General features: G+C 35.8%; 1 protein-coding gene across 2 annotated transcripts; it reads right to left on the bottom strand.

Annotated features, from left to right (window-relative positions):
* Positions 1-615: 615 nt before the first annotated feature.
* On the bottom strand, positions 616-27,630 carry LOC110446963 (protein XRP2-like). Of its 2 annotated transcripts, none has more exons than XM_021492309.1 (9): positions 27,478-27,630; positions 13,260-13,377; positions 11,588-11,679; positions 6,696-6,868; positions 6,082-6,185; positions 4,272-4,400; positions 3,015-3,095; positions 2,471-2,570; positions 616-815 (listed from the first exon to the last, which is right to left on the bottom strand). In XM_021492309.1, the coding sequence occupies exons 1-9, from the start codon at positions 27,561-27,563 to the stop codon at positions 640-642; spliced, it is 1,059 nt and encodes a 352-aa protein (XP_021347984.1). In that variant the 5' UTR covers positions 27,564-27,630; the 3' UTR covers positions 616-639. The 2 variants fall into 2 exon arrangements, with proteins under 2 accessions (XP_021347984.1, XP_021347985.1); XM_021492310.1 differs by lacking the exon at positions 27,478-27,630 and adding an exon at positions 15,392-17,423.
* Between the last annotated feature and the right edge of the window lie 293 nt (positions 27,631-27,923).

Raw genomic sequence — 27,923 nt, 5'->3', positions numbered from 1 at the left:
TTATCTTCCCTTCCGCCCTAGTCCAATAAAACTGAACTACAAAATAAGGAATGTCTGTTGCTCTGGTAATACCAAATAAGGTATTTAAACAACACTAACCCAGTAAAACATGACTACCAAATACAGCATGATTGATCAGAATGTACGACCAAATAAGGTAGGTCTGTTGCTCTGGTAATACCAAATAAGGTATGTAAACAACACTAAACCATTTAGACATGACTACCAAATACAGCATGATTGATCAGAATGTACGACCAAATAAGGTAGGCCTGTTCAGAATGTACAACCAAATATGGCATGTCTTCTAGGAATGTATGACCAAATAAGGTAGGTCTGCTCAGAATGTACGACCAAATAAGGCATGTCTACTCGGAATTTACGACCAAATAAGGTATGCCTACTCAGACAAAACAAATAGCAGATCACATCTTCCTTCTACACCACAGATGAGATTCAATCTCAATATCTGGTCCAATAACATTTCTTCTGCTCATATTGCAAAAAAATCCTATTCCTATTTCAGGAACAGAAAAAAATCCTTTCAAACTGTTTGGTACTATTCAAACTTAATTACTCTAAATAACTAGATAGAAATGATGTTGACAAGCTTCATTAAGGACTGCAACAAGAAATTCATCACATTGTCATCTGCATTTCAGCAAAGTTGTAGAAGTCCTCGATTTGTTTGTCTGCGAGTGCCCTGGACTGGCTGATGAACACAAGACCTGTGGTACCCTTCATAAACTCGACTAGTTCTACCTGACACAGGTTTATAGAATCCTCGCCATTGTACTCCAGACCAATCACAGCGCCTAAACAAAATAGGGACAGCCAGTCAAGTTATGTACAAGCCAATCAAACGCATTGTTTATTGTAACTACAAGGGTTCGTAAATTACTACAAGTTCTCCATGAAATATAACACAAAATATATGGTAAGGTTTTATTGGGGGGGCACTAAGGGATCACAAAGACATGTTTCTCCCTAACAATGAAATTAAGTACTAATTAAACATCACCTCAATTTTATAGCATGTAAGAGTCACTTTAAACCAAGTTCAATTTATCAAATTTATAGCATGACATTGGATATTATTGCATGAAATAAAATTTCTTCAATCTGTAGTACTGACCTTTGACCTATTGACCGCAAATGCAATCCACATTAATTAGATGTTTATAATGAGAGTATTGTTATCTTCTTTAAATTGCTCTAAATTCTAATACATACTGTAAGCATGCATGGATACTTTCACTAAGTGTTATGCCTGCATTTTGCACTCAAAGCCTGCTTTTCATCGACTTACTTTTTACGAGCCCTGGGACTAATACATTGTGACAAGCCATTTTTACATGTGAGGTAAACTTACATGACTAATATAATCTTCCCCTGCCCTGAGGGTGTGACAGAGAAATCTCCAAACCGAGGGGTGAAGTTTTTTGGTTGTCTAACCCGAGGCTCTGCCCCGAGGGTTGGAGATTTCTCTGTTACACCCTCAAGGTAGGGGATGATTGTTTTTCTCCCATCCTATTATTTCAGTCACAACTCCACCGACAGTAGTCTGCCATGTTTGTAAACAAAAACACATGTGGGCTATGCATATCTTCATTCACTTTTGATGACGTCACAATTTCCAATGATGCATTTTTATGACTTCAAAATTGAACATGTGCTAATCGGCATGAGGCTTTCTCCCCCTAGGGGGTGACAAGCTGATCTTTCCCGGCTAAAACGAGAGACTCACCTGTAAAGGGCAGGAGAAAGCATGATCACTGTGTAACAAGCGTAAATTATCCTGCACCTAACTTTCCATGCTTTCAAGTCAGGAATTGGTATGTGTTAGTGCAAGCTTGGAGAGGTCAGGACACAACAAACTACTGTAAACTTAATAATAATAATAATAATTTGAGGTTCTTATATACCGCTTTATCACAGCCTAGTCCGTAGGTCGTCTCAAAGCGGTTCACAAATTATTACCCATGGTTATAGGGCCTTTGCAACCAGCCTATATCTTTCTCAACTCCCTGGGGAGCATACAGCCAGTGCTTCCATTTCGGTGTTCACAGCTAGCATTCAACAATTCTGGCACTGCCCAACCACATACTCATTTACAGCTGAGTAGACTGGACCACGCGGAGTAAAGTATCTTGCTCAAGGAAACAACACAGTGCCGTGCCGTGACTCGAACTCACAACCCTTCTCTCAGGAGCCCGGCGTCCTACCACTAGACTACCGTGCCTCCTTACATATTTTAATTGTAATGTTAGGTGTTTTTCACAGCTAAATATTGAGAAAAATGATTGTGCTTATTATTGAAGCTTCAGTGTATATTTTTCCAGCTAGCTGTAGCATATATTACGAGTGTGGCAATTAATCAATGCGCTAATCTGTTAAGATTCTATAATGCCCTATGGCTCATCAAATTCCGTAAAATAAGTCTTGTTTACAGTACATGTATGATACGCACCCTGTTGTACGAGAGACTGGTAAGCGTCTGTACCAAACACCCGCTGTGCGTCCTGTGGCTGCATGTCAATTTCTTTGGTCTGTACTAACACACACGAGGGCTACAACACCAAAAAGAGACACAGATCTTCATATTAAATCTGTCAACACTATTATACCGAATGCTATGTAAAATTCTAGCTATTTTAGTCTAAGTTGAAATCTGTGAAACAAGATAATATAATAGCCAACCCATTTTGGCCTATTTTGTATGCACTCAAATTTTGCAGTCACTTGATTCGTTATTTGGTTTATGAATATTTCCCCTCCTCCTCTCCTTAATCCAACCCTTAGGCTCTATAGTAGTATGAGCCCTTGGGTCCCACACAGACATAACCCCCTCCCCGAAAACGGTCAAGTGTGAACCTCGACCCTTTAACCTCGTCTGTTGTCTACAGTGATCCCAATTCTGTAAATTCCTTTGGTTCCTCAATTTATAAAGGTGTTTTACCAATAGGTTTTTTGCTAAATCTTATCTTCTGTGTCTACGTGGCATGTATGCTTACCTGGTTTTGGCTCATGATGTGCATGTATTTGCGGACACGATCTATCGCACTGCCGTCATTGAAGAACACAAGCAAACAGGACTAAAAAATACAAATGTACATTTTGGCATAGAAATCAGGCAATGAATATAGCTAGCTACTCAAATAGTAGTCAAAGAGAGTAAATTTTGTGATATTTATATGACTCAGAGGTCTCATTTCTCAACACTAAAATCTTGAGTGACACCTGGTACAGGTAAAACTGAACTAAATACAGTCAAACCTGTGTTAAGAGACCACTCTCTGAGAGTCCAAGAAGTGGTCTATTTATGCAGGTGGTACATGCTTAATTCCAAATGGAATCACTACGATAAAGAATGTTTAGACTACAGGGCCCATATATTCATGAAGCCGTTCTCATGCTCAAGCATGGATTTTGTGCTCAAACCTAATTTCTTGTTCTGGTTATAACTCAATAAATAAATCTTATTTTGTCAATGATTTGGAAACATATTGAAGAGACTTAAGGCCAAATACTGTTTTCAATGTTTTCATTTGACTTTTTGATCGTTTGACATGATCTAAGCGAGTTACCAGAAAGTTGGTTTGAGCACAGATTCCACGCTTGAGCATGAGAACGGTTTCATGAATACAGGCCATGGTCTCTTAACACAGTCTCACACAAATGATGGACTCTTAAGGTGTTCTCATGAGCAGGTTTGACTGTAGTCTGTATTCGATTCAATACCTGCCCTACAAACGCCTCCCCACAACTTCTCTGTATCACCGACCCAACAACAGCCCTAGGAAACTCGTATTATCTTTTGACTTAAACATTACATATAACCAGACAAGTAACATAGAGTGTTAATAACTGGTAGAATAGCCTTCGTCTTTTTCTCTTCAATATTTCAGATTGAGATGTCTAGCAGTCAAAATGAATAAAAAAAATACTGTAACTGGTATATCAGATAAAATTTAGAGGTTTCCTCCCCCAACATCTGATACATCAATCCATGAAAAACTGTCATGAATATAAATATGAAGTTAAATTCCAGGTATTAAATAAGTTACTTTTTGTCAAAAAGGTAACTTATTCTGAATTTCTTACTAAAGATCAGATATCTATCTTAAAATTAACTCCTGGGATTTCACCAAAACTGACATGAAGCAATTTAGCATGAAAAGAGTTGAAATACATTGGGGAATATATCACATTCCTATTTCTATACAGGAATAAATTACAATATTTTGTTAACAGTCAAGTTTGGATCTTACCTCATCTGCTGCTTTGCGGCGTAGGCCCAGTGTTCTCGGTACAACACTTTTACCTACAGAAAAGTCGATCTGCATGGCAGAAAACTGCTCGGCAAGAGAGAGGGGTAATACATCTTCTATCTTAACATCCTGAAATTATACAAATATACAAATATTCATGTCATATTTCTCAACAAAACTGTTTTTAGTTTCAACCACATTTGCTTAACTCATTCACCCCTGAAACATAATGAACTATTCCAGCCTTTGAATTGGAAGAGTTCAAGTGTGTCTTCAGGGGTGAATGAGTTAATTAGCTATGATTAATCAGTGAAGTTAACGACACAGAAAATGTTTATTGTGCGCCAATTAGTATTTATTTTGCTAGGTAAAGTCTCCTTTTCAATTCAATTTCATTGAACATCAGTCTAAGCCTATTTAAGTCTGTTCAAAACTACAGAAAATACAAATTGCGTAGTGGAGACAAACTCCAATTTCTACTTTTACCAATTTATGTCCTGGTAATTTATGAAATAGCATTTCTCATCTATTCAATATTCAATCATTGTTCATGTTTTAGAAATGTATTTCTAAATATAAATCATGGATATCTAGATCTGTTGACGACCTGTCCTTGGGAACAAGCCATATAGTGATATACAGTAGCCATCTTGTATAAACACATCTATCATCCGCTCACTGGATATACTGGTTAGGTTATCAAAAACAATATCATTTTGTGTTATAGTTAAGATTTCGATATGTATTCACAGGGGGGGTGGGGGGGGTGGGGGGGTGTTGCTTAATAAGGCCAAACAAAAATAAATATCTGAATTTCTGGTATTCCGTTTTCGCGTATTGCAGAGTTATCTTCTCTTGAGAGCAGGTATTGATTGTTACGTCATTTGTTTGTGAGAGTAACGTCATCAATTTTTGAGAAAACGACGTAATTTTCTCACATAAACCAATGACGTAACAATCAATACCTGCTCTCAAGAGAAGATAACTCTGCAATATGCAAAGACGGAATTACTCTTCCTACCCCAAGTCAAGATCACTCTCCTATTTAAACCACATAAAATGATTTTTTGAAACTCGTCTGCTGGATAACCAAAAAACATGGTAGTGAAGCGGATTTAAGACCAATCAATCAATCAATCAATTTTTGAAAATAAATTTTGTTTTTTATCTTCCTTTCCTATACTTTTCAAACATTTTACAGCACACACACTTAATCTTATGCTTGGCCTTATTGAAAAAAAGATATACATCAGTATACTGATATCTATCTGCAAAGTGACACTATATTTATGACTTTCACTTACCATTAGTAATTGCCAGTGAGATTTTATATAAAATCTATTAGTTTGAAGAATATAATTAGATATATTTTGTAAACTGGATATGTTGATATCAGTGCTTCATATTTCATATCCATTTATCAGAGTGTTTAGGTTATAGTGATCATGGCAATATGTGAAAAGGTTTGTACTTATTGAATACAAATATAAACTTTTATCAATTTCACAATAATTACGAAACAGGTTGAATCAACTTAATATAAAAATCACTCTTGTTGGCCCGGGTGACAATGCAAAGGGTTCTTAATGTGGAAGGAAACCAGAGACAACCCATAGAAAATTAACCCACATAGTCATCGGCAGGTGACCAAATACCTTTTCACGCATGATGGGGATGAGTCAAACACCGGCAGTCTTGGGGAAGGTAAGTCCGCTATCCACTGTACCACCCGACCACTTCTGACTATAATCATACTCGTAAGTTATAATAAAATGGACATTCAAATATAAAATGGTGTTGACCTTCTTACCTCTGGGATATAACTGTAATGGTTTTCACTGGGATCTTGTGAGAAGTCATGGATCTTACTCCAGTTGTTGTTGAATAAACTCATCCCCGCAGCCTTAAACTGATCTGAAAATACAGTCAGTCACAAAAGTTTTGTCAAATTTCGCTGAAAAATCTTGCTTTATATTTTCTAACAGTTCTCTCCGATATCCTTAATAGTGTAACAGGTGAAAGCGAAATGCAACAGTCAGACTGGGGTTCGAAACTGGGACCCTCTGAACTAGAAATGCCAGTTGAGCTATCTGGTCGCCGCCAATCGACCCAGTCAAGTTCAGCTACACTCCTCCCACCTTCAAATTTAACAAAGTCTTCGACCCCGAAGACACATGAGACCCTATACCACCTTAAGCTTCCGTGGGTATATTTTGTTGGGCGCCAAATTTGTAACAGGAAAAAAGAGAAATGCAACGGCCAGACCGGGGTTTAAACCACGGACCTTCCAAATTCTAGACGAACGCTCTACCAATTGAGCTATCTGGTCACCGACGATCGACCCAGTCCGGTTCCGCTACATTAGTCTCCTATGTAAGATCTTGCTATTTTGATGTTTTTGTATTGCTACACATTTATACTTACCCTCAAGTTCCGGATAGAAGTATGTAAAACAGCCGAACTTCATTCCTGACGAGTCTTCAATGATTGGTTGGGAGGTACAGAACAGGAACGTCTCAATCTTACTGCAGTCTCGTGTACGAAACTGCTGGCACACAATTCCAAGCTTCAGATTCTTACAGTCTCGTATAAAAACACTGAAAATAAAGAGATATACAATAAAGGTGTATTATGAATACACTGAAAGTACAAGTTTCCAATATTCCTTTTGTCTGTATAATGTTTGATCTCCACAGGCAAAGCAATTTGGTTGAAATATGTCTAATTCACCCCTATAATTTCATAATGAACTATTCCAACCATTGAATTGGATGAGTTTAAATGTGTCTTCAGGGGGTGAATGAGTTAAGGTGGCTCCACACTTTTGCAATTAACCAGCAAAATTTGTTGAAACTTTCATATAATTGTTATGCAACTATGTCGAGTTGATTTTATGAAAATCTAAACATTCCGATAGTTTGGGGAATTTTTTGGAAAAAATACCAAAAAATTGAATTTTCGTCAATTCTAATATTTTCCGGGTTTTTTTGTGTGTGGCATTGTTCAGAACAATAACAACAATAATAAAATGAAAAGAAGCATTTCTAATTAACCCTACAAATATTTTATTTATCGCAAAATATGTAACACATGTTACACAAAGTGTTTTTTATTGAATTTGTACGGATAAAAGTGATTATCTACAAGCTAAAAGCACCCAGGACACAAAGTTCTATACATATAGAGTGGGAAATTGAACAAAATATACACAATGGCTTTATAATTAATTTATCTTACATTTTTACAATCACTTTGATCCGGGTGAGAGTTATCTTCCTTGAAAAAAATCGGAACTTTTTGCAGAGGGGTGACATTTACACAATGACAGTTGTCTCTGTTTACATATAACAAAAATGATGGAAATAAATCAAAAATATGATATCAAAATTATCAATTTATTGTTCTTTAATGGAACCAAATTACCCTCAGTCATGTACTCTTTGGACATCATTCCACAGTCCGCTAACTCACGGTATATCTATAATTACATGTCAGACCAGAGGCTATCGCATGGTATACCGTTCTCACGTGCACTCACACATGCATTTCATAGGTATCTTGATATTTTACAAAACATTATTTTCACAGAGTAAGCTAGTAGACTACATTTGTAAACACGATTTAATCGACAGAGCGGAACTCCCTCAACAGCGAAAATCGTAACGACCTCGAGCTTATGAACTCGTGTAAACACGCGATATGCACATGTGAGGTTGGTACGTCTGCATTCCATGTGTTTCCTATATGACCTTCTTGAGGTCGTCTGGTCTCATGTCACTGTCTTCCCGTGAGTCTGTTTATGTCTATGAATTGGAAAGCTTTATTCCTGAAGTACGTGTGAGTATTCATTTCCCGGTAAAATCTTGATATCGGGTGTTGACATATCATCGACACGCACGTGTACTATTGTTTACCATGGACCTGTTCGTTTATGCAGAACAACCGGTTTGACCGTTTATAAATGTAACAATTTCGGGTGTAAATCCTGGCGGACCTGCAAATGTGTATGCAGGCCTTGCAAGGCTTTCTCAAGACTCGCCTGAAAGCAGCATCAGATTACTAGGTCCGACCTTATTTAATAAACGAACAACAGTGGTCCGATCGGTTTGACCGTTTAAACGAAAACGGCCCAGCAAGTGTTACTATAATTTGCACTACGATATTGAATGCCCGATACGCAATACGGAAATGACGACACGGTGTACATGCACATTTCGATTAAGATAATTGAGTCCTAGCTGTACTTTTTCCGGAAGTATGTCACGAAAATGGACGCTGATGACGATGTGTCGAGCCACCTTAATAAGGATACTTTTTTGTTAGATATAAAACGCAGCTCTAGAACTCTCTTACCTTAATGTGAAATGGACACAAGCCTCATGTTAAGGCTAGACGTACTAAAACTGTTGTTTATTAAATGCTTTTATTCTTAAAATAAAGTGTCTGGTGCCTTAGATTTTTAAAACATCACACGAAATAAGAGCATCATGTCGTTAACTTTATGAGACAGAAACTGCACATTAAATGAAAGTAATATCAAGCACTAATGGAAAGGTTGTATTAGATCTGAATCATGGGGGAATTTCAATCGGAGGAAATTATCAATAACTTATGTCTGTAATCTATCATAAAGGTATACACAGGGGTTTATTAGGAATAATTTGGTTTGTTTGTGTTTACGTCCTATTAACAGCTATGGTTATTTATGGACGTGCCAGGTTTTGGTGGTGGAAGAAAGCCGGAGTTCCCGAAGAATAACCACTGACCTACGGCCAGTACCTGGTGACTGCCCCACGTAGGTCTCAAACCTGCGACTAAGTGGTAGAGGGCTTATAGTAGCAGAGTGTCAGACGCCTCAACCAGTTGGCCACCTCGGCCCCACACATCTTTATGAGACAGAAACTGCACATCAAATGAAAGAAATATCAAGCTCTAATTGGAAAGGATGCATTAGATCTGAATCATGGGGGAAATTCAATCGGAGGAAATTATCAATAATTTATGTCTGCAATCTATCATACAGGTATGCACAGGGGTTTATTAGGACTTGTGTCTTTATGAGAAATTATCCAATATGATAACAATAAAAAATCTTTATTAAATTCTATTGATTAGTGGTTCGTATCCCCTGATAAGATACGGATACCTGGTGATGAAAAAACAATGTAAACGATGATTACACACTTCAGTTCTACACGGGCCAGACAGAAACACACAAATCCTATAAATCCTTGGCAACAACATCCTACAGCTGATCAGATCTCACAGGACAGACAGATTATGTAGGAAATGAATTTCTCCTGGAGAGATTTCACAACATCAGCAGGAAATAGAATATTTAAACCTTCAAAGGACTTGGAGTAACATTGTTTAATCATAATACCAGTCATACAAAGTTATTGGTAATGTCTATTTCACTCATTCACCTCTGAAGTTTCATAATGAACTATTCCAACCTTTGATTTGGAAGAGTTCAAATGTGTCTTCAGGGGTGAATAAGTTAATTGTCTCATGGATTCACTTTTGTATCTTGTCAAGTTGTGCTATGTAATATAGTGGATTTTTTTTTTTATGAATACCATGATATATGATATTGTTTAATGTGTACGGCAGGAAATCTTCATTTTCATTAGTGTGAAAATATTGGTATCTTTTGCAATAAACATATTTATCATTAAAAATTTGAACCATATAATTTTTTTTCTCCATTATTTATACCAATTTCCATTTTCATCATTTAGAAAGCTCCCTGACATAATATTTTTTTTCAAAACACTTTTCATTAGTGATCTTTAATGGTTTCATCTGGATTGCCAATTTTTCCAATAACTTGAAAACAAAATTTATTCTCTTTGTGATAAAATGTATTTCATTAAAAGCAGGTTCCCAATAATTCTGTGTATCTTTAAAATGGTGTAATGATATCTAACAGCCTTGTGTAAACATGGCAGTTAACTGTCCATGTGACGGTAAAAATATATATAAAAAAAACATGAAGAATACAATTTGCTAGTGCTTATGCTCATCTTGGAAAATTGCCTGAAGAGCCCCAAGATGGGCTACAGCACTAGCGAATTGTATTGTTCATGGTTTTTTTAATTACACTGTATATATATATATATTGATAAAGAGAGTGAGCCTAAAAATTACTTTTAAACATGTATTTTGAATGGTAACCTTTTTGCATAGTTCCAGAATTGCCAAGTGATATTTTAGCTTTTAATGAGTGAAAAAAGAAAAAAAAAAACACCACTGGTTTCGAAGTTCAGAAGAGGCCTTATAAAAAATTCAGACCTAAGCTTTATCACTCTTTTTACTGACATCATTATTTATTAAACACCATATGTTAAACGAGCTGCACAGCCAGCAGGTAAATACAGGGCTAACTGACATCATCATTGAAATCAATACACTCTCTGGTATCTCTGACAATAAAACAGCTTGTTATGTAACCTGGAGACCATTAACTCGGGCTCGGACTAGTAAAATAAAAACAGAAATTTTCTCCATACTTTATTTCAGTGAAATCCTTTTATCTAATTAAATATTTTTTTTGCAATTTACATGTGGGTCCCTCAAATCACCAAATCTGTAAACTTGCATTGAAATCGGCCCAGTAGTTTCGGAGGCAGACAAAGGTTTTTTCAACAAAGGGTCATTACTCCTTTTAAAAGGTTCGGAATGAAAAGTACTACTTGGATGCACAACGTCAGGGGGCAGTCACCATATCTGTAAACTGTCTTTGAAATTGGCCCAGTAGATAAGGAGAAGTTGTCAGGACAAGGATCAACAAAGGGCCATAACTCCATAAAAAAGGGTTGAAAAAAAATACCTGAATGCATAACATCAGGGGGTAGTTATCATATCTGAAAACTTCCATTGAAATCGGCCGCATAGTCTTGGAGGAGTTGTGCGGGCAAGAAGTTTTCGACAAAGGGCAATAACTTTGTAAAAAAGGGTCAGAATGAAAAAATAATACCTGGATGCACAATTTCAGGTGGTGGTTATCATATCTGGAAAGTTTCGTTGAAAGTGGTCCATTGCTTTAGAAAGAGTTGTCCGGACAAACTTCTTGACGGACAGAGAAACAAACTTCTTGACAGACAGAGACGGAGGAACGGATGGACGGAGAGACAGACAGACAAGCTGAATCCAGTATGGGCCCCTCTAACTTCGTTGTGGGGGGTATAACTAACAGGGTATAGAGCCAATATCTGGGGTAGGTTACATAAAAAATTACAGGGTATAAAACCAATATCTGGGGCAAATTAAGGCTTCTAGCAAACAGGTATTTAAGCCAAATGACATGAACATACCTTTCTGCAATGGGTCCCATAAATATAGTGCAGTTTACGCAGTCGTCTATCGTTACTGTCGATAAGTTGTCGTATATGTAAATATTGCAGTTCTGAAAGAAATGATAAAATAAAATTTACATTTTAATGAATAATATTTCTATTTCTCAAAACAGGATGTGACGATTCATTAGTGCTGGAATGTATTATAAAAACATGGGATGTTTCCTAACCTTAATTTTTTGTTACACTTAAATTCATCAGTGCATACGTGCCAATTCCCTTTGAAATTTTAAAATAAAAATCATAAATAAAGTGAGTGTATATATATACCCCTTAGACACAAAATAACCCTTTTAAATGCTATATTTTTAATTTGTCTTTTCAGATAAAGTAATTAGGTCTTAGAAAACAGGAATACATGTAGTTTAGCAATTTCACTGGTTGGAAACATCAAATTTAAGGGTCCAAAATTGGGAGTGTCCCTCCTAAATAGGGAGAGTTAGCAGTGTGCATCACCAGATAAGCTGTCAAATGAAAAGTAGTTTTATTTACATTATGAAGATTTTTTTTATAACATTGTAGTAATGTTCATAGAAAAATTCAGAAACTGGTATGGATGATTTTATCAGTAGTGCATATTTGCTGAGCACACACAAAAATTTCAAGGAGGAGATAAAATATCCCATAATCTTAAATTCCCTCAAAAGTATGATTTATTTTTGACAAAACAATAATAAAAAATGTTTAAGCTGTTTTTTGCCTAGTTTTACAGCCGAAAACAGGCTGCTAGTTCTGGCAAAAAAAGTGCTTTTCTTTCCAAAAATGGAGAACAAATTAGGAATATCTTTCCAATTTCCCCTCAAAATGCTACATTTTCCATATTATTAAAGGTTGCTGTGAAATAAAGGTAGAAACGACATTGCAATGATGGGCAAGGCCTTTCTTTGTCCCATCACAGATTCTTGAGGAATGTCAAACTCAAGAGTTACAACAATGTTGTCTTTTACTCCGAATGGCTGGCCGATATCACACCATCCTCGATACTCCAGGTGTTATGCTCATTTACGCTCTCAGCACCTCTGGGATATGTCATAGTAAAATTGAAGGCACAAAGAAAGCTGTTTGATTGGTCTCAGGTGAAAAAGCCTGACCAATCACTAGGCTGATACCTGCCCTTTGAAGATTACAGAGGAGCGATACCCGATTTCAAAGCCAGTCAATTTTTACCGTTACGCGACCACGAGATCATTATGATGTGCATCAAAAAGGACCAAACTTGAAGCTTGAACAACATGTCATGATTGATGACATCAATGAAGCAGAGAGATCCAGATTAGCACTGGAGATGTTAATGGCCTCAGCAGTTTCATGGTGCAAACTCAGCATGGTAAACAAATTGCTGTAAATGTCTTGGAGAAAGTTGTCAACAAAGTGTTTTTCAAGCTGCTTGGTAGCCAGTTTTCAAGAGTTTTGGACAAGAAAGACAATCTGACTGACAGGTTTCATAACTTTTTAAAATTTAATCTTGTTTGAAGCTTAAAGAAAGACAATCTGACTGAGAGGTTTCATAACTTTTTAAAATCTAATCTTGTTTAAAGTAAGCTTCTTCAACAGTGGTTTATCCTTTCACCACCGTAGACCATAATGGACTCATCCCCGTAAATGCACGGTTGAGCCGTACGTAACTCACCTCACAATTCTGTATGACGAACATTTGTCCATTCACCTGTCCCGGTGTCCGGCCGAGCGTGGCATCCTTGTGACCATCAAATGTGTAATCCTGTAAGTTTAACTTTTCCCGACGTTCCCTGCAAATCAAAACAAGGAAGAAATTGTAATATGATTTTTTTTCTGTAATTCATCATTTTCATATTTCGTACCACATTTCATTTTCTGGTTATACCTCCCAGGTTAGGTTTTATGTAATATTCTGTTTTAATGTCATATTTTTTTTTTATAGAATTTATGAAAAATAATAATTGTGGACTAATTAACATTTTGATTTAATTTATGTATCACTCAACTTAAATATATATTTCAATGAAATTTTAATTTGATTATTAAAACCCAAACTAGAAGAATCCTGTAACCTGTACAAAAAAAAACAAAAAACAAGAGGCCCAAGGGCCTTAGCGGTCACCTGAGTTATATCATAGGTACTGGTAGCTTTATTTTATTGTTTAGATGTGATGTGGAAATCAGCATGTAAACTAAGTGAAATACAATACTTGTCATGTCATCAATGGATAAGAATTTGAAAATATTGGTAAATGTTCCCTTTGGGGCCCCGCCCTAGCCCCTGGGGATGGGGCAGGAATCCTAATTTTACAAAGTAAAACTCTCATTTACCCAAGATGATTCTGACTAAGTTTGAGCAATTTTCTGCTGAAAATGGATAAAATATATACCGAAAAGTGTTATTTCCCTATATAAACTATATTAAACGTTAACCCCTCCCCAAGGGAGAACGGATAGCTCGGGGTCCTGATATTTTCAATTTAAATAAAGCCCCTGATGATCTTTCTTTCCACGTAAAGAAAATCACTGTAGTACCTCTGAGTCTGGAGAAGAAGATTTTTGAAATATTGATTAATTTTCCCTTTGGGGCCCCGCCCTGGCCCCAGGGGTTGGGGTAGGAATCCCAATTTTACAATTTTGAAGCCTCATCTACCAAGGATGATTCTGACCAAGTTTGAAAAAAATCCATCCACTGGTTCTTGAGAAGAAGTTGAAAATGTAAAAGTTTACGCACGACGCACGACGGACGACGGACGACGACGGACGAAAAGCGATTGGAATAGGTCACTTGAGCAAAGCTCAGGTGACCTAAAAAAAGCACAGTTGAGTTCTGTTTTAAATTTAGCTACACAAACAACATCAAAACTGAACATCGATGTTTAAATACTATAGTTTCTGTGACAAAGCATTCCTGAAGGATATTTGTAGTGTTTGAAGCATGTTGTTTGGGGCCAAATCAAACAAATACTTACAAACTACAATTTCTTTATGTAATATTTTTTTATAACCATCCATTGATAGGTTTTGACAATTAGGGCCAAAATCCTAGGTATAATGGGTAAAGTAGCATACACCCTTAACTGCATGAAAGGTAACACAAAATTCACCGAATAAGTCTAAAACCCTTCCCAACTGGGCTTATCACAGTAGTTAAGCATTGCAACATAATTCTACGTTTTTTCTAAAACATGAATCTGACATTTTTTATTGTACTTGCGGTATGATTGCAGGATCAGTATATTCATGAAATCTTTGGTATGCAATTATATTTAAGTTCTAGGTACCCAAAATTAAGTGCATAAAAAATTGAATATTGGGTAGATCTACCCAGTGACATTTTGATGAATGCAAAACTAAAATATCCCATAACTAAAATAATTTCAGGTACCCCGGCCAGAACATTAACTTTGACACACATATATTACTTCGGTGCCACAAAAAGGCTTACAATTTACAGCCATTGTAAGTTTCACATGCGAAAATGGTTTCATTATGATTCAATCGCCAGACACAATTATTTGAGAATATGACACCATTATGTCGACATGTGGCTATAAATACATACTGACTACGGCTATTATAATACAATCTATTACGTCTATCAACATACAATTTATTTAACTTACAAGATCTTGTATTTAAAATACTGATAGAAATTCAAATTCAATAGTCTTCAACATGAAAGAGACAACTTGTCGGGGTTTTAAAGAAGAAAAGAGTGAGGGGCTTTGCAGATATTGAACATCTATACAAACTGCCTTGAGTGTGATTCTATTAGTATAGATACGAGTATAAAAGTCTTACCGACAGTGTTTACCCGGGGTGTAACAGGGCACTATGTTCTTAAGACACAACATTTCTGTAAAATAGAGGCACTGTCTAGATCTGCAGGAATGTCCGGAGAATCAACGCATCGTCAGGAAAGTCACTGATTACACTGCAGTTATGGTTGTTAATTCATCTTTTATAATCGGGAGGATTAATCTCCTGTCCATGTGTATAATCCGGATCATAGCGTCTGTCGTCATGATCTGAAATCTCATCCCTTTCCTATTGGAAACCAAACCTATTATATAATCATTCCGTTGTCGTTTCCAGTACTGTAGAACGGTAATTCTCCAGCAACATCATTCTCTGTAATTATAGTACCGCTATAACAACCTGTGATAAGACTCCAAATTAAACACTGTTGATTTGATTGCCCGAAGACTCCTTGTAATTATATTCCAGTTCAAATCCCAAATGTCTAGGACATCAAAGTAGAGATCAATTAATTCACCATTTCTGCCCTATTCAGGAGAGAAAGCTATAATGATTTATTTATCTATGAACACGAGTATATGTCTGTATGGTCGTATGCATAAATTTAAAGTCTTATACACATAAAATGTCCAGTCACAAAAGGCAAAATGTCTTCTTTTTCACCTTGTTCTTCCCAACGTTAAAGAAAATACATTGTATATAGTCACGTGAAATACATTAGTTCAATATTTAAATCTCCGACCGATTTTAAGTACTTGGGGAATTACTTATGAAGTAGAAAATATCGCCACAAAGAAAAAGACATAATCCATTGTTCTTGAATAGTCTGATCATCATAATGTCCAAATACAACACCCATTGTTTTCACTTTTGGGAGATATAATTATGTAACCACAAACTTACTCAAACCAAATGTATGTCATGTATTTATACATGCAATATTTCATGATTTTGGCTTGAACTTCAGAATTTACAGTTTGGGTTTAAATTTCGAGATTTATCAAACAATTTGATTAAATGTTCATATATCTGATGATATTTAAACAGACATTAATGATACAGCTTTTATAAAGGCATTATGACCCAATTGTTGGACTGGTACCCAGGAGACTGTCTATGAAATAAGACTGGTGTTTATACTCAGTGACGTTTACAGTTCTGTCTAATGTTATTGTCCTTTATAGAGTTTCCTGAGGCACCAACTGGTCCAAAATAGATTTCATACACACGAACATCGAAACATCCCAATTCTTTAACCACTAGATCACATCCTAGTCCACCTCCGTATGAAAGTTGGATATCGGACACAAATTCTTCTCCATCCCAACGCCGATCACATCATAGTTCACCTCCTGGTAAAGTTAGATCCCAACCCCGATCACATCTCTATATATATACCTGTAGTCGGCTTCCTGATGTGATAAACATTATTCCCATTTAGATACCATCAACCATTACACAAACACAGGTAAGCAGACAAATTACTCAGTTAAAAATAATCATCATCAAGTGTAACTTGGCAACACGTTTCCCTCCAGCTGTTGTTGCATGTTTATCATCAAAGTGTTGATGTTAAGTCGGGGGCACTGGAGCCTGGCCACCCGATAGACAGGGAACATCAAAACACATTAAAATTTGTTCTAAAACACTGTCGACTCATCACCAATTTATCCCAGTTGTTTCTACAATGTTTCAATCCTTATGTGACTTTTCAAGAACTAATGGTGTGTGAAACATAAGTTTATATTTCCTCCATGAATCACTACAGGTACATACAGGTGGTCAGCACTGCATATATATACTGTCCTCTTATAAACAGGGTGGATCAGTCAAATAGCCTTGTATCAAAAGATAACTAGCGTCGAATTCTCTCATCAAAGACTGATAAACACAGTATCAATCTATCCACGTCGGACATATGTTGATGGAGGGTCCGGGGTCTTTTAACCATTTCAACTCCACACAAACTTGTTAGAACCACCACACGTCATTGTGGTCTGGTCCAAGAGATCTATTGTTCACTGTACAACAAATCTATGTTCATATCACAGGCCGCGTACGTAATGTCCATTTAAAAGTCTGACGTGGAAAATAATTTCAATAATTCATCATCAACACCAGATATGAGAGCTCGCTATAAAATTTCCCACAGGTATTTCAAGCATGGAATCATACAATTAACATCTATCGTTATACAGGTAAAAACATCAATAAATTGGCGTCAGGATAAAACAACACACTTGCGATTTGTGTGTAGTATTGATCTGATTTGGTTGGAGGCCGAAACATAAGAAACATCTATGGAAAAAAATCCATTGAACATTGAGCTTGAAAAAGGAATTCATACTTGAACAAATTCCTTCCATTATAAAATTACTTACATGATGTAGACAAAACTGTTACTTCCTACAAATGGAGAGTTCTTTGTTTCAAAAACAAAGACACAGTATTCCTGTATGTTAAATCGCAGTAATCTCTAGAAATATGAAGAACAGCTGGCACACCAATTTGAAAATTTTGTTCGTATACGATGCATGCGCAGAGAGTCAAACAAATTGAGCTTTTTACTGCATCGTCGCCATTTCATTCATTTATAGGCCTAATCAGTGTGATTGGAAGTCAAAAGAATGAAAAATCCACGTTTTAGGTATTCTAAAATGTATGTACAATGTAGTAGAGTACAGTGAAAGGGGAAAGGTGCCTAAAATCCCTTCATAACGTAACAAATTACTGCTACATAGAAGTAAGTGATAATATAATCAAACACAACATATACATGTATATATATGTTACTGTATCAAAAATTCCGTTTTGCAATCTTCATCAAATCAATGATGTTCACTGACGTAAATACAGCTTAAGGCAGAAATTATGTGTATAATTAACACATATCTATTATCATGTCATTTAAGTCTGTTCCATGTGGCACGGACATCTGGAATGTTTGCAAGCACTGGAAAACACTGTAATGCTTGTAGCCATTAGCTCATGATCACAATATTAATAATGACAGTGGCAAATCATACGTGGATAACTGTTAATTTGAAATGTAGTACAGTTCTCACTTAATTTTGTAATACAGTACCAAATAGCTGTCAACACTCCCTCATTTACATGTAGAAGGGAGAGACTCGATCCCTCCTTTTGACCAAAACATTTCAAAACAAAAATTTACCGATCTCCCTTGAAACTCCCTCGATCGCTCAACTCCAAACTCACAAACTCAAAACCTACATCCTGAGGTCAAATGATCTCCTGGTTACTGCAGGGTGTGTGTAATGATCATAACAGGTGTGTCTGAATCAAATGAATACTTTTGGAGTTAATTTAAGACATCAAATGGGATAAATTGAGCAAAGCAGTTTCAGTCGTGTTTCACATACTTTCTCCCTCATTGGAAATGAGCGATGAGGGAGATTTCCCTTACTGGAGGTTTCAGAGGTTGACACCTGTGAACTACCAGGTATATTACTTCAGTACAATAAAATTCTCCTGTGTCATAATCATTTATTTCATAAAAATGTGATATGCATCTAATTATGATATTCAACAGAACAATTCATTTTTAAGTGAAAGTAAGTGAAAATAAAATTAATCTATCTTGATATGTAGCTAAAATGAACATTTGTACTGCTACAATTGTATTTCTTTTAAAGAAATCTAATTTTAGATACAACACATTAATCTCACTTATCCCATAACTTCTGGCTGGGTCAATGGAATCATCTCAAAAACTGTTTTATATCCAGCCAACGTAAGAAAATTGACCCTTTTTTGTATACCTTTTAATGTCTGTATACATGATAAGCTGGGCAATTTGTTATTTTAGAAAATGACATTAAAAGGATTTATGATTCTACATTTGAGTTTTTTTGTTGATATAGAAGATGAAGCAACAAAAAAACAGCTTTTCTACCTTAGAGTGACTTCCCTTGTCAATGTATTTGTCCAATATTTCATGGTTTGAATTCATAAATCCTAAATTTAGCAACACTGGTAAAGTGTAGTATACGGTCTATAGGAGCCAAGTTTGATCCATATCATTTTGTTCTTTTTTTTCTCGTGTTTACGTTTGTTTTCAAATAAACAAATTCTGATTCCTGTGAATCCATAAAATGCATCATGAGATGCAATTTTCATGAACAGCTTCTGTAGAAAAGAAGTTCAAATGATATTTCATAACAGGGACAGTGGTTATAGATATGTTCAAACTTGACGGGACTCTTTATAATAATTACCATAAACCAACTTAATTATGTACATCTATTACAAGGAGGGAAAATGGAGTTCCAGAAAAAAAAGACATAATATATAACCAAAATGTGACAATCTAAGGTGAATCCACTGAATGTGAAATGAAACTAAACTGACGAGACCCATGACCTTTTAAACTTAATATATTTATGAAACAGGCCTAAGGCATACACACAATATATCAACTTTATATTATCTATATGTGGTGCTGTTTAACATATTGTTCTGTTCACACAGAAGTAAAACATGCCTATAACAATTCAACAGTTTCCGACTTGCCTTAAGCCAGCAATTACATTTAAGCTACTTTGGTGCACTTCTAAACTAACAGGAATTATTGCTATCCATCTAATGTATTGCATTAGTTTTGAAAAACTTCTCCGAACAAGATTAAAATGTGGGTAAAAAAAAAGATCCTATTCCGTTTTATTGATTTATAATTATTCCAAAAGTGAAACACAACTGTAGGTTAAAAAGTCTACAAAGTTACGAGAAAATCGGACAAAAATTAATATTGGGTATCTCGATCAGGATAATTTAAAATTGTTCAGGAAAAAAACTGAAAGATAAATCTTTTAAAAGTTGTTGAATCTAAATTATGAATTAGAAAGCAAAACTTCATGTCATGATCAAGCCCTATAACAAATATTATGGTTTTGGAATTATTTTTTTTCCCACTGTTTTTTACCCTTTCATCTGTATGTAAAATCATTATGGTTTACATTGGTAAAAGGGTTAACCCTTATACCCCTATGTAACTTTAGTAGACTCTACCATGCATTGATCTGGATGAGCCCATTATGGTTTACATTGGTGAAAGGGTTAACCCTTATACCCCTATGTAACTTCAGTAGACTCTACCATGCATTGATCTGGATGAGTCCATTATGGTTTACATTGGTAAAAGGGTTAACCCTTATACCCCTATGTAACTTCAGTAGACTCTACCATGCATTGATCTGGATGAGACCATTATGGTTTACATTGGTGCCTTTCACCCCTATGTAACTTCAGTAGACTCTACCATGCATTGATCTGGATGAGTCCATTATGGTTTACATTAGTAAAAGGGTTACGACAGTCACTCCTCCATGTGATGCATTTCAATATTTTCTAAACACACATCTACTAAACGTAGGAAACACCATACCTGAGACGTCGACGTAGTTCATGAATGTAACAGTAAACTAGAAAATTACATGTAGGTATTACCTGTTACCGAAACTTTTAAAAACTCTTTGTGCTTTTGTTAAACATTCATACCTAGTTGTGATGTATAAACTATATTGTGTTATTGATCGATACAGATCATAGGCCTATATGGCTATACATTACCTCGTCGTTAGAAAGTGATAATGATTTATTAATTACGCTGCACTTAAACTGCAGTAGTACTGTTACCAATCCATAAATATCTCCCATAGCATCAATTTATTCAGCTGGCCATTCTCATCAGTCTAGTTTAAAATTGCGATTGGTTTCACCTAAGCATGTAAAATATTCATAATACTGTATCACACGAAACGTTCGTGTATATACTTCCTTCATAGTTTGAAGCCTTTTAGATTGTTTCGTGGTACAAACTTTCGTGGATATCCTATATTAATAAACAGTAGACACGTGCATCATTCAAATTCGTCGTATTTATTTTCATGGTTAAATAGCAACCATGGAAACCATGAATGTTTATACACAACGAACATTTCATGTGATACAGCAGCTTTAAGGGTCCCTGTTCCGCTGCATACAAAACTGGAGAATTTCAATGTTATTTTTTCTATATATACAGTAACCTCCCCTTAATTTCTTTTGTGTACATATAAGTGTATAGGGTGACTGAGCCAGGCAGACAGACCAGCACTGACCTCTGTCAGTGAGACAAAACCTGTATGGGTGGAATCATGTAATAATGATAATGTTAATACGAGGTTCTTATATACCGCTTTATCACAACCTGATTCGTTGTTCGTCTCAAAGCTGGAGAATTTCAATGTTATTTTTTCATAGGGCCTTTGCAACCATCCAATATCTTTCTCAACTCCCTTGGGAGCATACAGCCGGTGCTGCCATTTCGGCGCTCACAGCTAGCATTCAACAATTCCAGCACTGCCCAACCACGTACTCATTTACAGCTGAGTAGACTGAAACAAGCGGAGTAAAGTATCTTGCTCAAAGATACAACACAGTGCTGTGCCTGCAACCCTTCCGTGACAAGCCCGGTGTCCTACCACTAGACTACCGTGCCTCCTCTAAGTGTCTATACTGTCAGGGATATCTAGCCATTTAATCAACTACATCAATCTTACCTCAAGAATTTCTTCAATATACAATTATTGGTACAGTTTATCATAGAGGACAAGGCGAAGCAAGATTTTGCCATTTAGTGAAAATCTGATCACACTGGTATACTGGCGAGTCAGGTACATTTTAGACCAGCTTTGTACCTCGTGGAATAACACACAATAACAATGTTTTATAGACAAGTTTTACTGCAAAAATAGAAAAATCAATGCTGTTTTCTTTGTCTCCTCCACATCAGCAGCGAAATAAAGTAAGTATCCCACCTGCAGGGTCATCCATTGTTAATGAGATAGAGACATTTAATACAAGCCCTGGTGTTGTCAACAACCTTCAACAACCTAACACAGATAGTTGTTTGTCTATAGCTACTAAATATATATATATACACTCAACAAATAAAAAAAGAACAATAACATGTAGAAAACCTGTAAACCATTGTTTGTGAGAAACCCTGTAAACCATTGTTTGCAATAAACCTGTAAACCATTGTTTTTAAGAATACCTGTAAACCATTGTTTGTAAGAAAACCTGTAAACCATTGTTTGTAAGAAAACCTGTAAACCATTGTTTAANAGACCTAAAACTATCTATGTTTATGCAGCATACTGACAGCATGCACAGAATCCTGGCAAAGTTTTGACAGCATACTGGCAGCATTGTCCTTCAATACCTAAAACTATCTATGTTTATGCAGCATACTGACAGCATGCACAGAATCCTGGCAAAGTTTTGACAGCATACTGGCAGCATTGTCCTTGAAACCCTATAACTACCTATGTATATGCAGCATACTGGCAGCATGACCATGCTGCTGATGCAGCATTCCAGCAGCATACTCGCAGCCCATACTGTAGTCACAGCATAATTTGCATACCATGCTGCTTGCATGCTGCTTGGTCTGCAGCATGCCAGCAGCATGCCAGCAGCATACTGGCAGCCCATACTGCAATTGCAGTTCATGCTGCAGATCTGTAAGGGTAATAAGATGGATCGAGTTTGAATGATCTGAAATCTCTCTTTTTGTTAAATTCAGCCAATGTGTGACGGGACAGGCTTTTGCTATACTGAATGTGTTGCTCCTTTTTACATAGAGTAAAACCCATGTAAACCCATGAGCAATTAGACTGAGAAGTCCTACCCGCTAAAAAATCATTAAGGTTTGGTTACAAAATGTCAAGTTAAGTAATTTTTAATAAGACAATCGACCCTGTACACCAGTCATGTGAACAACTTTACAAGTTTGATGCAAAACAATGTTGAAATGCTATATTGACCTGCAAATTGTCGTCTATCCGTCACTCATAGGAAATGATGGGGGTGTTCTAGGGAAAAGAATACGGCCAACATCAGATCAGTAATTTACAAACAGTAGCTCAAACATTGATGCAAAAGTTGAGCAACATTCTCGCTGAGATATCAATACCACATCAGACAGTCCATGTGGCATACCAACAAATGCAGCAATACAGCTGTAACAGAAGAGGATAAATACACGGCCAGACCGGGGTTCGAACTCGGGACCCTTTGAACTCTAGACGGACACTCAACCAATTGAGCTATCTGGTCACCGACAATCCACCCAGTCCAGTTCCGCTATATAGCCAATGATGGACACACCCTCTATCATTCACTATGCACCCAACAGTCATTGAAGACCTGTAGAAGCAATCAGGTCGCGGTTGTTCAAAGGTTAGTTAACTATATATAAATTGTGGTATTTATGTTATATTTCTACAGGACATTTCATTTGTATATTATAGCTTGATCCCTTTCTGACTTCAACTTAGGATCTTGTTTTTTCCTTTTATATAATTAAACATTTTCACATCAAAATAAACCTCAATACCGAAACACAAACTAGAGATGACACCTAATAATTGGTTGGACAAGTAGGTTAAATATGTTCAAATGGTGATTTTATGATTTCAGTAGCATGGTGATGTCACCGCAATTATGAATCAAGGGACTGTATATGCCTGGCTTGTAAAATGACCTATAGGAGATGTCAGCAGAACTCTGGAAGATCAGGACTTTAAGCATATAACAGGGAGAGTACCAATATTCCATGAACTAACAAACACATTGATTTCTTTTCTGAGTGCCTATTTCTTAATACATTGTACCAGGTAAACATTTCTGAAAAAGTATTGATTGTTGTATATATAATAACATCAATGCAATTATTAACTGAGTATAATATTTTAACATTTCTTTTATGACCTGATATGTCAAGCATATAATTCTTCAATGTATGTAACATGAAAAGGGAGATAACTGCAGGAGAGACTAATTACCTGTAGGAACATATTAGAAGACTGAATTCTATATGTTTAACCCTTTCAACACTGTAGACCATAATGGACTCATCCATATCAATTAATGGTAGAGGTTATTAAAGTTACATAGGGGTGAAAGGGTTAAGACAAATATTATGCACAGAAAACTAGTTATTAACTTTTAAGTCAATAAAATATTTATATCAATGAGATGTGACTATACCTGGTATATCACAACAAATGGTAATTTTGATGAACTGAAATATTTGGTCTATACTACAATGTATTATGTTTTTTTGAGTTTTTAACAAACTAAATACATACATGTAGTTTCTCTCACACCAGTGTGAAAGTAACAGGATTCTCTGGCAAAGATACCAAATGTTACTGGGCTTAGGGCTATGAAATTATATTGACAATATCATTTGTTTAAGTAGTAAAATTGACAGTGGGGTTATAATAATTTCTCACACACATGTCGCACAAAAAATACACAAGATTACTTGCTTGTTGATCATGACTCCAAATAGACCAGTGCCAGCAATTAGCGTTCAGATTCTGACAGTTTGAGAAACTAAACCAGATCACCGATTGGATAACGTAGAAAATCACTGTATAGGGTTGCATTGTGTGAAAAACTGATATTTCACAGAAGGTGTAAGAAAAGACCTTGCAGGGTAAACATGTATACGGCTTGTGACTCATTAACCATATTGTTTAACTAATTGGTCCAGGTATTACAGAAGAATCAGGCGTATTGAGTGTGGGTTGTGTATACAGACATACTCTGGATCCCCCATGTCTCCCCCCCCCCCCCTCCTATGGATCTGCCACTGAACAGCTAGTAATAACACACATAAATGCGACAATTTTTGTGTACACTCATACAAGATGTGACAGCCCTAACTGAACATGAATAGACACTGTTTAGAATTTTGATATTATAAATCATTGGATATTTAGAGAGTTCAAAGCTATCGCTATGAAGTAATCACATGCATGCATGATTAGCTGGTACAGTACCATTTTACAAATAGTAACTATAAGGTCAAAAAAAACCTAAATTGCCCGTCATAAAAGGACCTTTTCAGCAAATATAATACTAATAAAGGCTTTTTTTTATTCTTGATAACATATTGAGCACGAAGCTCATCTTACATATATGGTCAAGATACAATGTATGATAAAATGTACAATATCTACAGCTTTAAGCAATTTACATGTATAAAATACAGGATAAGGGAGGAAATCATAAATCATAAATCATTTCAAGCAAAATTGCTTTGTAGATCTTTTAAATTCTAAAAATGAAGTAGATTCCATGTAAGGGGTCCCTGATGTTAACAATGCTATTGATAAGTATATATTCTTCTCCTCTTGTACAACCAGTCTGGTAATCTTGTGCTCTCAAAACTTAAAAGTATTATTTTATGTACATTTAATAGTAGCCTTGTCAAAATTTAACATTAATATCCCTTAAATAGGGTATGGGTTAATTATCAACCAAAACTATGCACTACTTTTTATAGACATCAAAGGGAGAGAAAAGTAAACATTAACCTAAGCCAGTTTAGAAATTATGCCAATAATTTCACCATTGCCTTTTTATTAGATTGCCATGAAATACAAATGAAGGAAAACATCCGGTACATTTTTATTTTATTTTTGTAAACCGTAACTCCTTCTTGTCTGCTTACAAAACCATTGTAGGGTTATTTGTATGGCTATTTTACATCGAATGTCTGAAAGTATGACATCCAAACATTTTTTACTGTAAGTTAGTCACATTATTATATTTATTTTAGGAAATGTAAGCATCCCGTTTTTGTCGTTTAAAATGTTTACAAGCATATTTGCCAACCTTTTGAAATTTTCATGGGGGAGATTCTGCGAGCTCAAAATTAGAAACATAAATAAAATGTGTGTATATATATATGTACTACCTATATAGCTATAGGGGTCAAATAAACCCTTTAGTATGATATATTTCAAGTTGTTCTTTCAGATGAAATAATTTACTGGTTGCAAATGCTAAATTTAAGGGCCCAATATCTGGAGTCTCCTGCCGAAATAGGGAGGTTTGGCAAGCCTGATACTAGTCATTATTTTATAAAGCAGATACACAAATGGAATTAATTTTGATAATCTCCACTGAATTTTTGAGATATTTTTAAAAGTATCATATGTTACAACTTTTGACAATAATGTTGTTTACAATAAACTTCTGTAGTAACCAGTGAGTAAAAAAAATAAAAATAAAAAAAAAAAAAATCGGTTTCCCTGGTTTATATTTCCATAGTTGTTGACCTCAATAGTATCATGTATTTTGTGATATGAATAGCATGACACATGATCATCGCATCATTTAATGAAAATGGGATTGACTTTGTTGCAGTCATTATGTGGTAAACACAGCAATGACACACTGAATGTAAAGGTTAAAGGACAGACTCAACATTGTTGGTTAACAATGTGGAGGAAATATGGCTTTTTATTTAGCTATATAATATGTTTATTTGACAATTTCCAGGTAAGGGGCTCGATTTGAACTGGTCACACAAGGTTTACAATAACAATTACAATTATTTCCCACCTCTGCACATTATTTATTGGTGCGCAAGATTACTGGACAGGCTGTTGGACAGCACTTTACAATTTACATGATATCGAACAAAAATAATGATAGTGGGCAAAAATTTCCAGCAAATATCTTCGTTTGAGAAAATTGTAATAGTTTTCTGATTATTAAACATTGTGTTCAAGAACAGGTGTACTTACCGTATTGTAATATCATGATCAAACACCTACTAGCATACTTTACATCTCGCGCAAACTTTTACTGCATTGGATGATACACAGGTGCTGGAAACACTAGTATATATTCATTCACAGGAGCCTGAAATTCTGTCAATAACTAATGATAACAGTAATACAAAAACTGTTATTTTTAATTATTGACAGAAGTTCAGGCTCCTGTGATATATTATATAATATTAGTGTGTCCAGCACCTGTACATGTGGGATTATGGGGTAATATGCAGAATGAAATAGTGCAACGTTAGCTTCATTGAACAAACAGCATAATGAATCAGCGATGCCGAATATGTAATACTGTACAACATCAATATTTAACTCTAAATCAAATAAGCGTTCCGGGAAAATTAAGTATGGTAATTATTATATACTAAACGATTACGAATCTATTTAGACCCCAGCCGACGGCTGAAACCAAATCGCAAACCGGTTTGTTTACACTCGGCAACGAGCTGAAAACCATGAAACAAAATTATATTTTACCATGAATACTTCGGAGTAGCTTCTTCTTGTAATTCTGCATGATGTCTAGGCCGGAAAAAGCTGAATTTCGCGAAAAGGCAACCCATTCTCTGCTTCTAATGTGAATAACAAAAGGTAAACGTGAGACAAGTGTCGACAGACTCACAAATTCCGGAAGTGAGAGCGAACAGGATAGAGCTGAAGTGATGCTCCTCTCTGATTGGTTGAAATTTAAAATAGAATGGTTATCTTACGTTTGTCTGCTGCATTCTATTTACTGTGTTGAAACTGGGTAGAAGTTATTTTGTAATAGCACGTCGCAACTGAACATAATTATTAAATTCAGTCTAATTATAAACATTGAACTGCTTACAGTTGACGGTATTCATAGGCAATATGAATGCCAACAGGACAAATGTCAATTCCATGAAGCTCATATGCTAGCCTATAGCTATATGAACATAAAA

The sequence above is a fragment of the Mizuhopecten yessoensis genome, unplaced genomic scaffold, assembly GCF_002113885.1.
Source record: "Mizuhopecten yessoensis strain PY_sf001 unplaced genomic scaffold, ASM211388v2 scaffold3091, whole genome shotgun sequence".
NCBI lineage: Eukaryota > Metazoa > Mollusca > Bivalvia > Pectinida > Pectinidae > Mizuhopecten > Mizuhopecten yessoensis.
The sequence above is the reverse complement of the archived record's forward strand: the minus strand, read 5'-3'. Positions and strand labels throughout refer to the sequence as shown.

Bases quoted from the DNA above. Each gene is read 5' to 3' on its own strand.
- LOC110446963 (XM_021492309.1), bottom strand. From the start codon at position 27,563: ATGGGTTGCCTTTTCGCGAAATTCAGCTTTTTCCGGCCTAGACATCAT. The intron at 6,186-6,695 runs GTAAGTATAAAT...CTGTATTTTCAG, and splicing joins CTTCTATCCGGAACTTGAGG to ATCAGTTTAAGGCTGCGGGG. The intron at 3,096-4,271 runs GTAAGATCCAAA...TGTATTTTTTAG, and splicing joins GCCGCAAAGCAGCAGATGAG to TCCTGTTTGCTTGTGTTCTT.